This window comes from Tachypleus tridentatus, chromosome 8 (genome assembly GCF_004210375.1).
Source record: "Tachypleus tridentatus isolate NWPU-2018 chromosome 8, ASM421037v1, whole genome shotgun sequence".
Classification (NCBI taxonomy): Eukaryota; Metazoa; Arthropoda; class Merostomata; order Xiphosura; family Limulidae; genus Tachypleus; species Tachypleus tridentatus.
The window spans coordinates 127,964,774-127,977,916 of NC_134832.1; the positions used below are offsets into that span (position 1 = coordinate 127,964,774).

General features: G+C 34.7%; 1 protein-coding gene across 4 annotated transcripts in view; it reads right to left on the reverse strand.

Moving 5' to 3' along the window:
• The window catches only part of LOC143223458 (rho family-interacting cell polarization regulator 2-like), a 66,004-nt gene that overhangs the window by 47,082 nt on the left and 5,779 nt on the right, over positions 1–13,143 (reverse strand). For 3 of the 4 annotated variants that reach the window (XM_076451465.1, XM_076451463.1, XM_076451466.1), the window contains exon 3: positions 3,781–3,922. In XM_076451465.1, the coding sequence (XP_076307580.1) occupies positions 3,781–3,922 (142 nt within the window). Of the gene's footprint in view, positions 1–3,780; positions 3,923–4,204; positions 4,344–13,143 lie in introns of those variants that run through there. The other variant, XM_076451464.1, reaches the window with a different exon arrangement.

Here is a 13,143-nt window from a genome sequence, read left to right on the forward strand (position 1 = left end):
ATATAAAACGTACATTAGACTCGTAATTGACTATGCAGCCCCTGCATCAATAAACGGAAGTAAAAAACAAAACTACAAACAATACAAAATACACTACTCACAACAGCTTATAAAGTACTCAGAACAACATCATCAAAATTTATTCATAAATACGCACATATAGAAAGAATAGTAGATAGACTCCTACATGATACAATAAATTATTTTGACGACAATTGGAGAAAAAATGAACAAGTAAGTGGACTTAACAGGTACTGTATACATGATGAGAATAGATCTAAACATCTTTCCCCAGTGAATATATATTTTCTAAATAAATAAATTAAAAAGAAAAAAAAAGGCCACCTATAAACTAGACTCCACATTAGTATAGGGGTTAATTACTAAACATTGAAAGGGTTTTTTATGTAAATACTTTATAGTTAATACCTAATTAATGAAAGTGCAAATAATTATGGAGCTATAAAGAGAAATGATTTATTTGCACCAAGTGTGTATGTTGATAGTGCATGGACATTGCCCTGAAAGGGGCCTGAGTAAGTGTGGGTTACTCTGACCCTCATGTATCATGTACGATACATAAATACACTTGACAGTTGCAAAAAGAAAATTTAAAGGAAGGAGGAAGAGGTCGACGAAACCTGACCCTCTTGAATATATAAACATCAATACCCAAATACCTATAAGAGAAAGAGAGCGAACATAATGTGTTATCCATTTCGAGTGAACATAGCGCATCAGTGAGCGGGGTTGAACAATCATTCTGACGCCTCATCCACCGCCAATTCTTGGGCCACCCTTTTACCGACGAATTTTAGGATTGAATGTAACGTCATAACGCTCTCACGGCTGAAAGGGCAAGCGTGTTTGGTGGGATGAGATTTGAACCCGCGACCCTCAGATTGGGAGTCAAGCATCCTAGAAACCTGACCATGCAAAGCCACAGTTCTTAATGGAACGATTACTCTATACTGAAGTATTATGAACATTCAATTTTAGGTAACAAACGCCCTTGTTTCCTAGAACCAAATTATTTGGTTTTAGTATGAAGTAGCTGACTCGTAAGTAAGACGTTTTTTGAGGGTTTCTAGTTAGCGAGATTAAAAGACAATACATATTGTGCAAATCACAATAAACATGCAAAGCGTGCTAAAGCTACAGTGATCTTTGGACATACGACTTAACGTTTTGTACTCTGTACTATAAGTATATAGGCAACATTTTTTTGCCTCACAAATACAGCGTGTCATTAATAACCTGCAGCAAGAATACCTATCTGGTTTTAGTAAGAAGTAGTGTTTCTAAAAGGCTATAGCGACATTATCTGGTTTTAGTAAGAAGTAGTGTTTCTAAAAAAATCTAGAGCTACATTATCTGGTTTTAGTAAGAAGTAGTGTTTCTAAAAGTCTAGAGCTACATTATCTGGTTTTAGTAAGAAGTAGTGTTTCTAAAAAGCTAGAGCTGCGTTATTTGGTTTCAGTAAGAAGTAGTGTTCCTAAAAGCTAGAGCTGCGTTATTTGGTTTTAACAAAAAGTAGTTCCATTATTATGCTGGAGACAGACTATCTGGAGGGTGTGAGCGAGGGGAAGAGTCGATATATTTAGAACTTATACAATATACTTTGAGATCTCAGCGAGTCCTAGTATAATTATGTTACGAACAGTCTTGTCCCCCAGTGGCACCACGATACGTCTGCGGACTTACAACGCTGGAAATTGGGTTTCGATACCTGATGTAAGCAGAGAACAATCAGCCCATTGTGTAGCTTTGTGCTTAATTCCAAACAAACAAACGAACAGTCCTATGGCTATAAATGGCCTGGCATGGCCAAGCGTGTTAAGGCGTGCGACTCGTAATCTGAGGGTCACGGGTTCGCAGCCCTATCGCGCCAAACATGCTCGCCCTTTCAGCCGTGGGGCGTTATAATGTAACGGTCAATTCCACTATTTGTTGGTAAAAGAACAGCCCAAGAGTTGGCGGTGGGTGGCGATGACTAGCTGCCTTCCCTCTGGTCTTACACTGCTAAATTAGGGACGACTAGCACAGAAAGCCCTCGAGTAGCTTTGTGCGAAATTCAAAAACACACAAACAAACCTATAGCTATAAAAATATTATATTTACTTTTCCCAAGTAAGATATTCGTACAGCGAATTTATTAACAAAGTCAAATGGCAGGATTTTGATGAATGGATTTTTATTGGTCCCTGGGGAAGAGGGAAAAATCACATTGCTGAACTTTTGAGCCAACAAATAAGCTCCGAAAACGGCCTTGCATGGCAAGATGATTAGGCGCTCGACTCATAATCTGCAGGTCGCGGGTTCGAACCCCATCATACCAAACATGCTCGCTCTTTCAGCCATGGAACCGTTATAATGTACGTTCAATCCCACTATTTGTTGGCAACAGAGTAGCCCAACAGTTAGCGGTGGGTGGTGATGACTAGCCACCTTCCCTCTAGCCTTACATTGCTAAATTAGATATGATTAACGCAAATAGCTCTCGTGCAGCTTTGCGCGAAATTTAAAAACAAACAGCCAAACCGATCCTAAAAACATATTTCAATATAGCTGAGCACATCTCCTGCTACAGTTGGCAAGATGATACACAAATATTTGAAATTACGGAAAAAAGATTTATAAGTAAAAATTACAATCTTCCGGTCATACCACAATAACGTCAGCTGTTGTAGAGAGACATGATATTCACGTGCAGTGGAATGTATCTGGAAAGTTTGCTACGAAAAGCGATCTTCAACCTCGTAGTTCTTCGCAGAAGTTTGTTCCAATGAAAATTTTGGTGTCAGATAATAGGGTATAAAACCATCCTCATAACCCTGATTATCGTCTGAGAAATTACTCAAGTCTCGTTTATTAGCCAGCAAGCGTCCTACATAGAAAACATAAAACCTTACGATCTAACTGAGGGTCGCGGATTCGCATTCCCGTCGCGCCAAACATGCTCGCCCTTTTAGCCGTGGGGGCGTTATAATGTGACGGTCAATCTCACTATTCACTATTTGGTGGTGGTTTGTGATGACCAGCTGCCTTCCCTCTTGTCTTACACTGCTAAATTAGGGACGGCTAGCGCAGATAGCCCTCGTGTAGCTTTGCGTGAAATTCAAAAAAATAAAACAAACAAACGATATAACTGAATAGCAATAATTCTTAATGCCTTAAATTATACTTTTTTATGCTGTTGGCCCAATAGTGGTTTCCACAAGGAAGACTGTATAATAGTATGTTTACTACACTTCCTTTGTTCTGGCCCGGCATGGCCAGGTGGTTAAGGTACTCGACTTGTAATCCGAGGGTAACGGATTCAAATCCCCGTCGCACCAAACATGCTCGCTCTTTCAGCTGTGTGGCGTTATAAAGTTACGGTCAATCCCACTATTCGTTGGTAAAATAGTAGCCCAAGAGTAGGCGGTGGGTAATGATGACTAGTTGCTTTCCCTCTAGTCTTACACTGGTAAATTAGGGACGGCTAGCGCAGATAGCCCTCGTGTAGCCTTGCTCGAAATTCAAAACAAAAACAAAACAAATCCTTTGTTGTACGCTTTATCAGCTCAATCAGAATACATCAGTTCAGCAGGGTTGAAATGCCACAATCTCTTCTTAAAGAACATATACCAAAATGACGTGATTTATATTACCATCCGTTTTATTGTGATGTAACAGTGCATATACTACATTACTGCTTGATTAATCAATCTTTTGGCTGATTTTAACATTTGGTTAACATTATTTCGTTAGGAAAGTTCTGAGGGAGGTAATACTTACTGGATTCCGTTAATCGTTGTCTGGAATGCTTTAAACGTTTGACTCGGGTTTGTAGGCTTAAATGCTTTGCCACTCCACGTGGCTTGGATCAGTTGACGAGTGGAACTGCTTCGAGGACTAAGAGTTTGACCCAATACGATACCTTGAAAAAATAATTCTTAATTTCATTTAAGTACATAAGATTATCTGTAACACAGCATTATCTCTATACGTATAATAGAAATATAAGTTTATTATATATATTATTTTATTTAAAGCTCTTATCTCAGTCAAAGAATTTAGGTGTAAAGACAGCTGTAAATGGCTGCCTGCCTATTTCTACAGTGCTAAAGAACCTTATGACCTACTTCTTAAAGAGCGAGGACTAAAACCAGGATTGTTAACGACAGTACTTCTTTTGCTTTCTATAACCGTATTTAATTACCTCTAAAGTAACTCAGATACCAGCTAATGTGTGAATCAATATCACACAATCCTTTACAGGTAATGTCCATGGGAACTTACATAATGTCATTCACTAACCTATAGCACTACACAGAGCAGCGTAGGCTCTTAGTTAAAAACGTGGCCGCTAGAAGATAAGAAAGACAAATCTTCACAAATGATTAGAAACCTTTACATCAATCACGGCCAAGCTGACAGAAGTTCGTAGATATTAAGACAGCAAAGATAATTATGAGTCGGTTCATATTTACATACCCGACACTCCCCTCTCCTAAATTCTACAAAGTTTATAGCATTTTTTTTTTTGGCAACTTTTCAAACTCTCGTGTTTTTGACGTTAAATCTGTCACATTCAGTATTTGGTTTATTTTTTAACTATTCGAAAAAGTTTTTCTAACTCTCTGTATATGTGTTTTCTTATTGTACAGCCATATCAGGCTATCTGCTGAGTCTAAGGAGGGGAATCGAACAGCTGATTCTAGCGTTGCAAATCCGTAGTCTCACAGCTGTACCATCGGGGAACCCGAGTCTCTGTCTTTAGATTCTCATTCAGTGAATTTTGATAATCCAACAAATTCCAACAAACTTAATTCATTTAGTTAATACCGTCGTGTTTTACTAAAGAAAAAAATGAAGGAAAAGTACTCGTCTAAATTATCGTATTCAGACAATTTTACAATATATATGACTCAGTGTAACTGTAGTGATCAACGTATAAGTTTTAAACAATTATCTCAATAAACAGTTATATGGCATATATGACGATGTATATCCTAACTTTTTTATGATGTTAAGTAAGGTTTTGACTGTTTATGTTCCAAAAGTCAGTCTCAAATTCTTTGAATTGAAAATCAGATTTTTGGAATTTTTAGGATAAAGTCCTTAAAATAACGTATACTAATTCGTTTCAGTTAACTTATTATTTACGCTTTTGTTTTTATTTTGGAAACGAATTTATCTTCTATAGTATTTCTGTATTTCTTAGTGTGTTTTTTTATAGTTACAATAATTTAATTAAATGTTCAGCCATAAGCATAAAATATTGAAACTATTCACACAGTTCCCTAAGCCATTATCAATTACACACTAATTTTATATAAATTTCGCTACACTCACTAAGTGTTATATGCTTTTTTTTTTAACACTGTTAACATCTAAGCATTTTATAATTTTCTGCTCATTGTGTCTTATGAGTGCGGTTTGCTTCCATTTATTTACAGTTCTATATGACCTGTGCCTTCATCTCCTAGTCGTTTATAATTTCTTTGTCCCATTTTGAACAGGATTACACCCTTATCTTAAAATTAATTCCATATTCTTTTACTTTATATAACTTCCCATTCTTATTATTTCTCTTACAATAGTCTTTCTTATCTTTATTTTTATCTTTCCAGCTTGTCCTCTTTCAGATATAATCTCATAAATTTCTACTTTCTTTAAACGTTCTGTTCGTAAGCCATACCAGTCCATTTTTTCTTATTCCTTTTGTAATAACTTTCAACAATGTTTGGCCAACTTCCTTCAATATGTCAGAAATATATGCATAAATTCTATTCGTTGTCCTCATCTGCCTACACCCATCTGTCAAATGTAATGGCGCGCGTTTCTATCTAGCACCAAAACGCTTGCTTATGTTATATATTTTCGTTGTATTCTTTTTATTTTTCTTCCTTTCTCAATACACACGTTCTTTCTCCACAGTTAATAAAAGCAAGTTAAAGTACAAATACAACTGTCTATCTATATCCTGGGTTCTGATTCTTTTAGCTGAATTCCGTGTTGCTTTCACTGCTTGTTGTGCCTTCACCTCAATAAACTTTACTTATTCTGTTGCTTCATTCCTGTTATTGGCTCAGTGTCTCAGATTTTCATATTTTCTGACTACCTCTATGCGCTGTTCTTTCTATTCCCATTTCTCGTTCTTTCTTCTCTGTTCGTCTTTTACAAAAATATCACAAACATTGATTTATCTGAAATTTAAACTAGTTTAGTCTTCTCTGTATATTATTTAAGTTGTTCATTACTTTATTTATTATTTAAGTGGTTCTATGCTTGTTCATTACTTCATTTATTATTTAAGTGGTTCTATGCTTGTTCATTACTTTATTTATTATTTAAGTGATTCTATGCTTGTTTATTACTTTATTTATTTGTCATGTGGAAACTTCGGATGGAAATATTTTTTACTTATTACTTTTCATTCAGTATTCTTTCATTCATTCATATTTTAAATCGTTTATATGTAATGATTTTGTCTGTTTCAAACTCGAAGCTGTACTTGAGCTCTTTCTACTGTAAATATCTTCAGGATGAAGCCCTGATATTTAGCATTATAAGCCCCAGGAACCCATGGGAGAGGAGTTACATTGAGTTACAAAACTTCTCCTGTAACTCTTTTCACTGCTCCAGAGATATACAATCTTTCTTCATTTACTTATTTTTATCTATCATATATTTATCATGAACTACGATAGTGGTTCATAATAAGGATCGCAAAGAATTATACAGAACCCAAACAAAACTTTCGGGCGAAAATCACCGTAAAGAATATTAAGTTCATGCAGCATTTTGAAACCTTTGTTATTGACTGCTAAGGCTGTATACATGTAAAATTTACAAAAGTGCGCATGTTAGATTTATAACAAAACAAAAATCCGTTCAGAACGTGCCGTTTGTAATTTCTCTGCTTCTTATTGTTATTCTCTTCCCAGCCTACAACAACAACAACAAAACGGCTTGGCACATTGCACTCAAACCTTTTGTTGAATACTAAATGAGGTATTGTGAATGTCGTAGAGGTATTGAAAAGTCTGTTTCTTCTATATTTTACATAGGCTGAAAACATCCTAATCCTAGTATAAAGAATGTTATTGTTACATCTTGAAGTTAGATTTCTTAGAAACATAAGAAGTTTCTTTGAAGTGAAAGAAGAATTGCCAGCCAATAATAGACGAACCTTAAATGACTGTAACCTGTAGATACTCAATGCTTTGTACACTATACAATCGGTGTCTATATGGAACCAATCCTTATATTATGAATCAAGTGAAAAAGTAAAAGAAATCGATACATATAATATAAAATTTTATTATACACATTTGTGGGTTAATTACTTTAGGAAACACGAAGGTTTATCTAAAGTGATGTTTTATATGTATATGTTTTTATTTGAAAAGACTGCTTCTCTACTGGTAAAATTATATACACGCTTAGTCTAGGTGTATATTTGTCCAATGCTGTGCATTATATACAGATAATTTAGTTACACGAAAACAATAACTGCTCATTAAATTCTCAACCTATTCTCCATGACAATCTCCATCTGCAGTTTAACATTTTAGATCTCGAAATAATGTGATCAAATAGTCAATAACTACAGAAAATGATCATGAACCGTACAGCATAAAAAATGAGCCAGCAAACAAGATAAAAATAAGATTTTAAAAACCTGGAAATAATTGTGGTAAAAAATATTGAAACACTGCACTGCAAAGATTATTTACTTAAACTACAAATTATTATTTTAACTCTAACAATTGTAATTGTAATTGTAATTGTTCTAGGTAACAGTATACAAACAAACAAACAAACAAAACAGGTTTGTAGTTTGAGTAAATAAAGAACACAGAACCTCCAGCCTTGTTGGCTTACCTTTTTAGCCTTGTTGGCTTACCTTTTTAGCTTTGTTGGCTTACCTTTTAGTCTTGTTGGCTTACCTTTTTAGCCTTGTTGGCTTACCTTTATCACGATCCCGATTTGAAGGTCTTTAAATTCCTAATTTTTTGTTTAAGTTGTGGATACATCTCTTTCATTATATCCAACATTCTTCCAAATATTTCTTCCTATGTTTTCCAGTTTTTCAAACGTCTTTCTTAACAGCTTTTAAGTCTAAAAATAATACAACTACTCTATTTTATTGTTGGTACCAGTTTTACATTAACCATTTTAACACAAACAACTTTTCCTGTGCGAGGTTCAGTTTTTAGATACACACGTGGTTTTTGATCATTACTTTCCGTAGCAGTATGACATTTCTTAACAGATAATTGTTTGGAATATTTCATGTTCTTAGGTTGTAAGAAGCATTAAATAAAATAAATGTTTGTGTGTGTGTGTGCTTCAAAAATTTGTAAATTAATATGCAACATTTGTTCATTATTGTAATTGAACTACAAAATTATTGATCTTAATATAAACATATTTCTCAACAAACGTACTTAATAACATTCGTTTCCAGGGTATAACAAAGATAACTTATTGTGCCCCGTGTCAATGCCTCGTGGAAATTCTCTAGAAGCAAGGGGGATATCTATGACCATGGTACTTTTATTGATGTTATAACCTCTATGAAGTCATGCGTGACTTCTCTTGCTCTTTTATTTCATTTTTCTTCCTGATCCTACTAACTCTTTTGCTCAAGTCCATAAATCCTAGAAATTCATGGAATTCCGAAAACCTTTTCTCTTTCGTATTCATTCTTGCATCTTACCACTTTTTATCTTTTCCTGGATCTCAAACAAATAGACTATTGTGTAGCTTTGTGCTTAAATTTAAGATAAACAATTCCCTGTAACCTGTGATTCCTACTTGTATTTCCTTCCACAACCCTTCTTTAGTTCGTCTTTCCCACCAATTTTTCTAACATTTTTTTAATCATCACTTTTGATTTTCATTCTTCCTCTCAAAAATATTAATCATCAGTTATTATTTCATCTTATCTTACACTCATCTTCGTCCTTCTCTCACTCGTTCTTTCGGCCGTTTCAAGGAATTCCTCTTTCCTCTATCCCTCTATTTCGTACTGAAATATCATTTTTAATTTACACCCTTTCAGATTCTTTCTTTCATTGAAACCTGTTTTCCTTTTTATTCGAGTTTTTCTGCAATAAATGTTAGCCGCTTTCCTTCTTGTATTCCTAACCAATCACTCAGTGATTTCTAATAGAACAAACCTATCTGTTTTCATTAGTAATATTTCCCTTTTTCTTCTAACTCTTATGGGTTTCCTTTCTATTCCCCCGGTGAGACACCAGTAAATCTGCGGATTTACACCTTTATAATCAGCGGTTCGATTCCCCTTCGTAAACATAGGTGATAACCCGATGTAGCTTTGCTATAAAAAACACACGCGCTCACTCTTTATAGTTTCTCTAAATATCATATTTCCTTTTTAGCTTCTAATTCTTTATGTTTCAGTTTTTTTGGAAGAGAATTATACTAATATTTCTATTTTATGTCTTGAATTTATTTTAACAATTAAATCTTTCCTTTTTTCTCTCTTTTGTTTCAAATCCACATACGAGTTATCCAATTGATTTCTTTCATTATACTTATTTTTAAAGGTTTTTATCATTCCAGTTTGCTTCCATTCTTTGTATACAATCTCCTTTTATTTTATATGATCAATGTTGAGTAAATTAGCATTTTAGTCTCTTTCTAAAAACGTTCCTCTCTGTTTTTTTTTTACTTTGGAAACCATATTTTTGAAACAACACAAGATATCCTTCCTATCTTTCTCCCCAGCTATGGATAATAAGCTACTTCATTAGGTTTATTCAACTTTAATACATTTTATTTAAACAACTCGCTCTATTATTTTCAAATACGTTTTTTACACCAGACCTTCAGCACTTTCTCCACATGTCTCCTCTTCAGCATTTTTTCCATATATATCTTCTCTTCAGCACTTTCTCCACATATGTCTTCTCTTCAGCACTTTCTCCACATGTCTTTTCTTCAACACTTTTTCCACATATGTCTTCTCTTCAACACTTTCTCTACATATGTCTTCTCTTCAGCACTTTCTCCACGTATGTCTTCTCTTCAACACTTTCTCTACGTATGTCTTCTCTTCAGCACTTTCTCCACATATGTCTTCTCTTCAGCACTTTCTCCACATATGTCTTCTCTTAAGCACTTTCTCCACATATATCTTCTCTTCAGCACTTTCTCCACATATATCTTCTCTTCAACATTTTCTCCACATATGTCTTCGTATACAGCTTGATATTTTTAACACTTTCGACCAGAGGCTTACCCAGCCACGTCTAACGCCTGTCAGTATGTTACAGTGACACTTCTTTTTTTTTGAGAACTAAGTTGAATTTGTAAAAGTGTGTTTCAAGAGCCTCCTGTGAGAAAGCGGTAAGTGTACGACCTTACAACATTAAAATCCGCGGTTCGAATCACTGTGGTGGTTACTGCTCAATGTGCTTTGGTATACAAAAATATCCAACATGTTTAAAGGAAACGCATTTAACATAACTAAGAATTTAGCTATAGGAACGAAATTTAGACCTTCTTTCCAATTATAGGGAACATTTTTAACAATGTTTCACATTTTGCTAATTAATGTGCTTTCTCCAGTTTAATTCAGTTACATAGGGCCTGGCATGGCCTAGCGCGTTAAGGCGTGCGCTTCGTAATCTGAGGGTCGCGGGTTCGCGCCCGAGTCGTGCCAAACATGCTCGCCCTCCCAGCCTTGGGGGCGTTATAATGTGACGGTCAATCCCACTATTCGTTGGTAAAAGAGTAGCCCAAGAGTTGGCGGTGGATGGTGATGACTAGCTGCCTGCCCTCTAGTCTTACACTGCTAAATTAGGGACGGCCAGCACAGATAGCCCTCGAGTAGCTTTGTGCGAAATTCCAAAAAACAAACAAACAGCTTTTCCGGAAAACCACATTACGTGTAATTTTAAAGGTTTGGCATACATTTGTATCAGGTTGTGTTATAACGTATTACACCATTCATTCTTGCAGATAAGTGTATATAGTTCACAGTTGCTCTGTTTTGACTTTTCATGCTATCTAATAACACGTTGTGCTGCGTCAGATTACACTTCAAAAAGTTCATTTTTGTCTTGATCATGGAGGTATTCCATTCAATCTACATATTAGTTTTGAGTTTAGTTATGAGGTTAATCTCAAGGTAACCTGATCCCATAAAAACTAAAAACAGAAAAATATACTTTTCATCTATCCTAACTATGATAGCTCTAGTTACAAGAGTTTCATAAAATCTTCTTTGCTATTAATAAATGTTTTAAATAGTGTTTCATATTTGATTATTCTTTGTGCTTTAGCCAAGACGATTTAGGGTTTTAAAGGAAGTATTTACTTGTTTAATTGGATAATTATGATACCACTAGTCTTCATGTTTTGGTTCTTGCTATCCATAAGTTACAAGTGTTCCATAGAGTCTACTCTGCTATTAAGGAATATTTTAAGTACTTTTTCACATCTAGCCACTCGACGTGCTTTTAGCCAAGAGTATTTAGGGTTTTAAAGAAAATAGTTTCTTGCTTCATTGGATAAGACTGCATCCTTACACAATTTGTTATATATATAAACTTCAGCTGTGTCGATGACTTGACATTGTTATATTCCTCTCATCTCTACAAGTAGCTTTCATAAATCTAGTTTGGAAAAATAATTTTCACCACGTATATACTCTTAATTCCAAACCAAGTCAAAAGTCAAAGGTTAACTTTATTAAAGACAGCTTCTCCATTCTATCAGACTGGTGTTATTACACACATTTTGTTTACAGTCTAAAGGATACAGACTATTATTATAAAAGGACAAAATGAAACTCGGTTTAATGTTCAGAAGATTACACAAACAATTCAATTACATTTTTAGACTGGGACTAATCCTCAATCTAATTTTAACCATCAAAAAACACTTAATCTTTACTTCTCAAGAAAAGCGTGAATTTGTTCTAACTCTGTTAAACAGGTTTTATGGCTTACTTCCACACCATGCAATTTCACCTAATCTTTCGAAATATTCTGAACTCCACCACCACTGAGGGTTCTGAGAAAAAGATATTGCAGGAAACAGTTTAGCTGTCGACCAGCTTCTTGCTCAACTGGGTAATTCTTTCCACTCTTCTTAGGAATTTATTTCCTTTCATCTTCGTGTTTTAGAAATTTTTTCTCAGCTTATATGCCATCTCAGTTTTCTTGCCTTTCTTATAGAAGTATTCGGTCGTTTAGTTTGTATCCCACGAACATTAATTCTGTCCTGTCAGTCTTGAAAGAGCAGTAAATTTTTAATGTGTTTTTTATGAAAGTTAATTCTGTCGCCCCTCTGTTTCACAGCGGTAGAAATCGGGTTTCGATACCCGTAGTGGGCAGAACACGGATAGCCCATTGTGTAATTTTGTGCTTAATTTGAAACGAACAAACAAACAAATTAACTTGAAGAGAGCATGAAACTGTTACTGTGTACCTCAGGAATATTAACCATATCCTATCAGACTTGAAGATAATGAAACTTTTAGTATGTATATCATGAATATTAACCCTGATTTCTCAATCTTCAAAAGAGTATGAAACTTTCAGTGTGTATTCCATGAACATAAACACTAAATTCTCAGTCTCGAAGGGAACACGAAACGTTGTATATGCAGTAAATATTAAATCTTATTTCTCAGTCTTAAAGAGAACAATAACATTTCAATGTTCTTGGTATGAATATTAGCTCTAATCTTTGTCTTGAAGAAAGCAAGAAACTTCGAAAATATAATCGTTCGGGAGACTTACCTAAATAAGCTAATAGTTAGGGGGTTATCCAAGATAAGTTAATAGTTAGGGGTTATCCAAGTGTTGAAAGCTTTGTTGAGGTCTAAGAAGCATACTACTTTGTAAGTTGTATTGAGTTGGTTTTACTAGGTCTATTTTGGCTTCGAGGAAGTTATACGTTTATACTTATTTTGAAAAATAAAGTGTCTTTTATTGTGTTTGCAGTTAATGGAGGTACAACGTCAGCGAACTTGTAATGACCTTGTATTTTTGTCTACCAGGGAGACTTAGAATTTGTTAAAAATCGGTGTTTTACTATAGACAGTTCCTTTTGTTAAATGTTGGCATACAAAGACAAAAGTGTTTGTTTTGTTCAATTTTGCGAAAAAGCTAA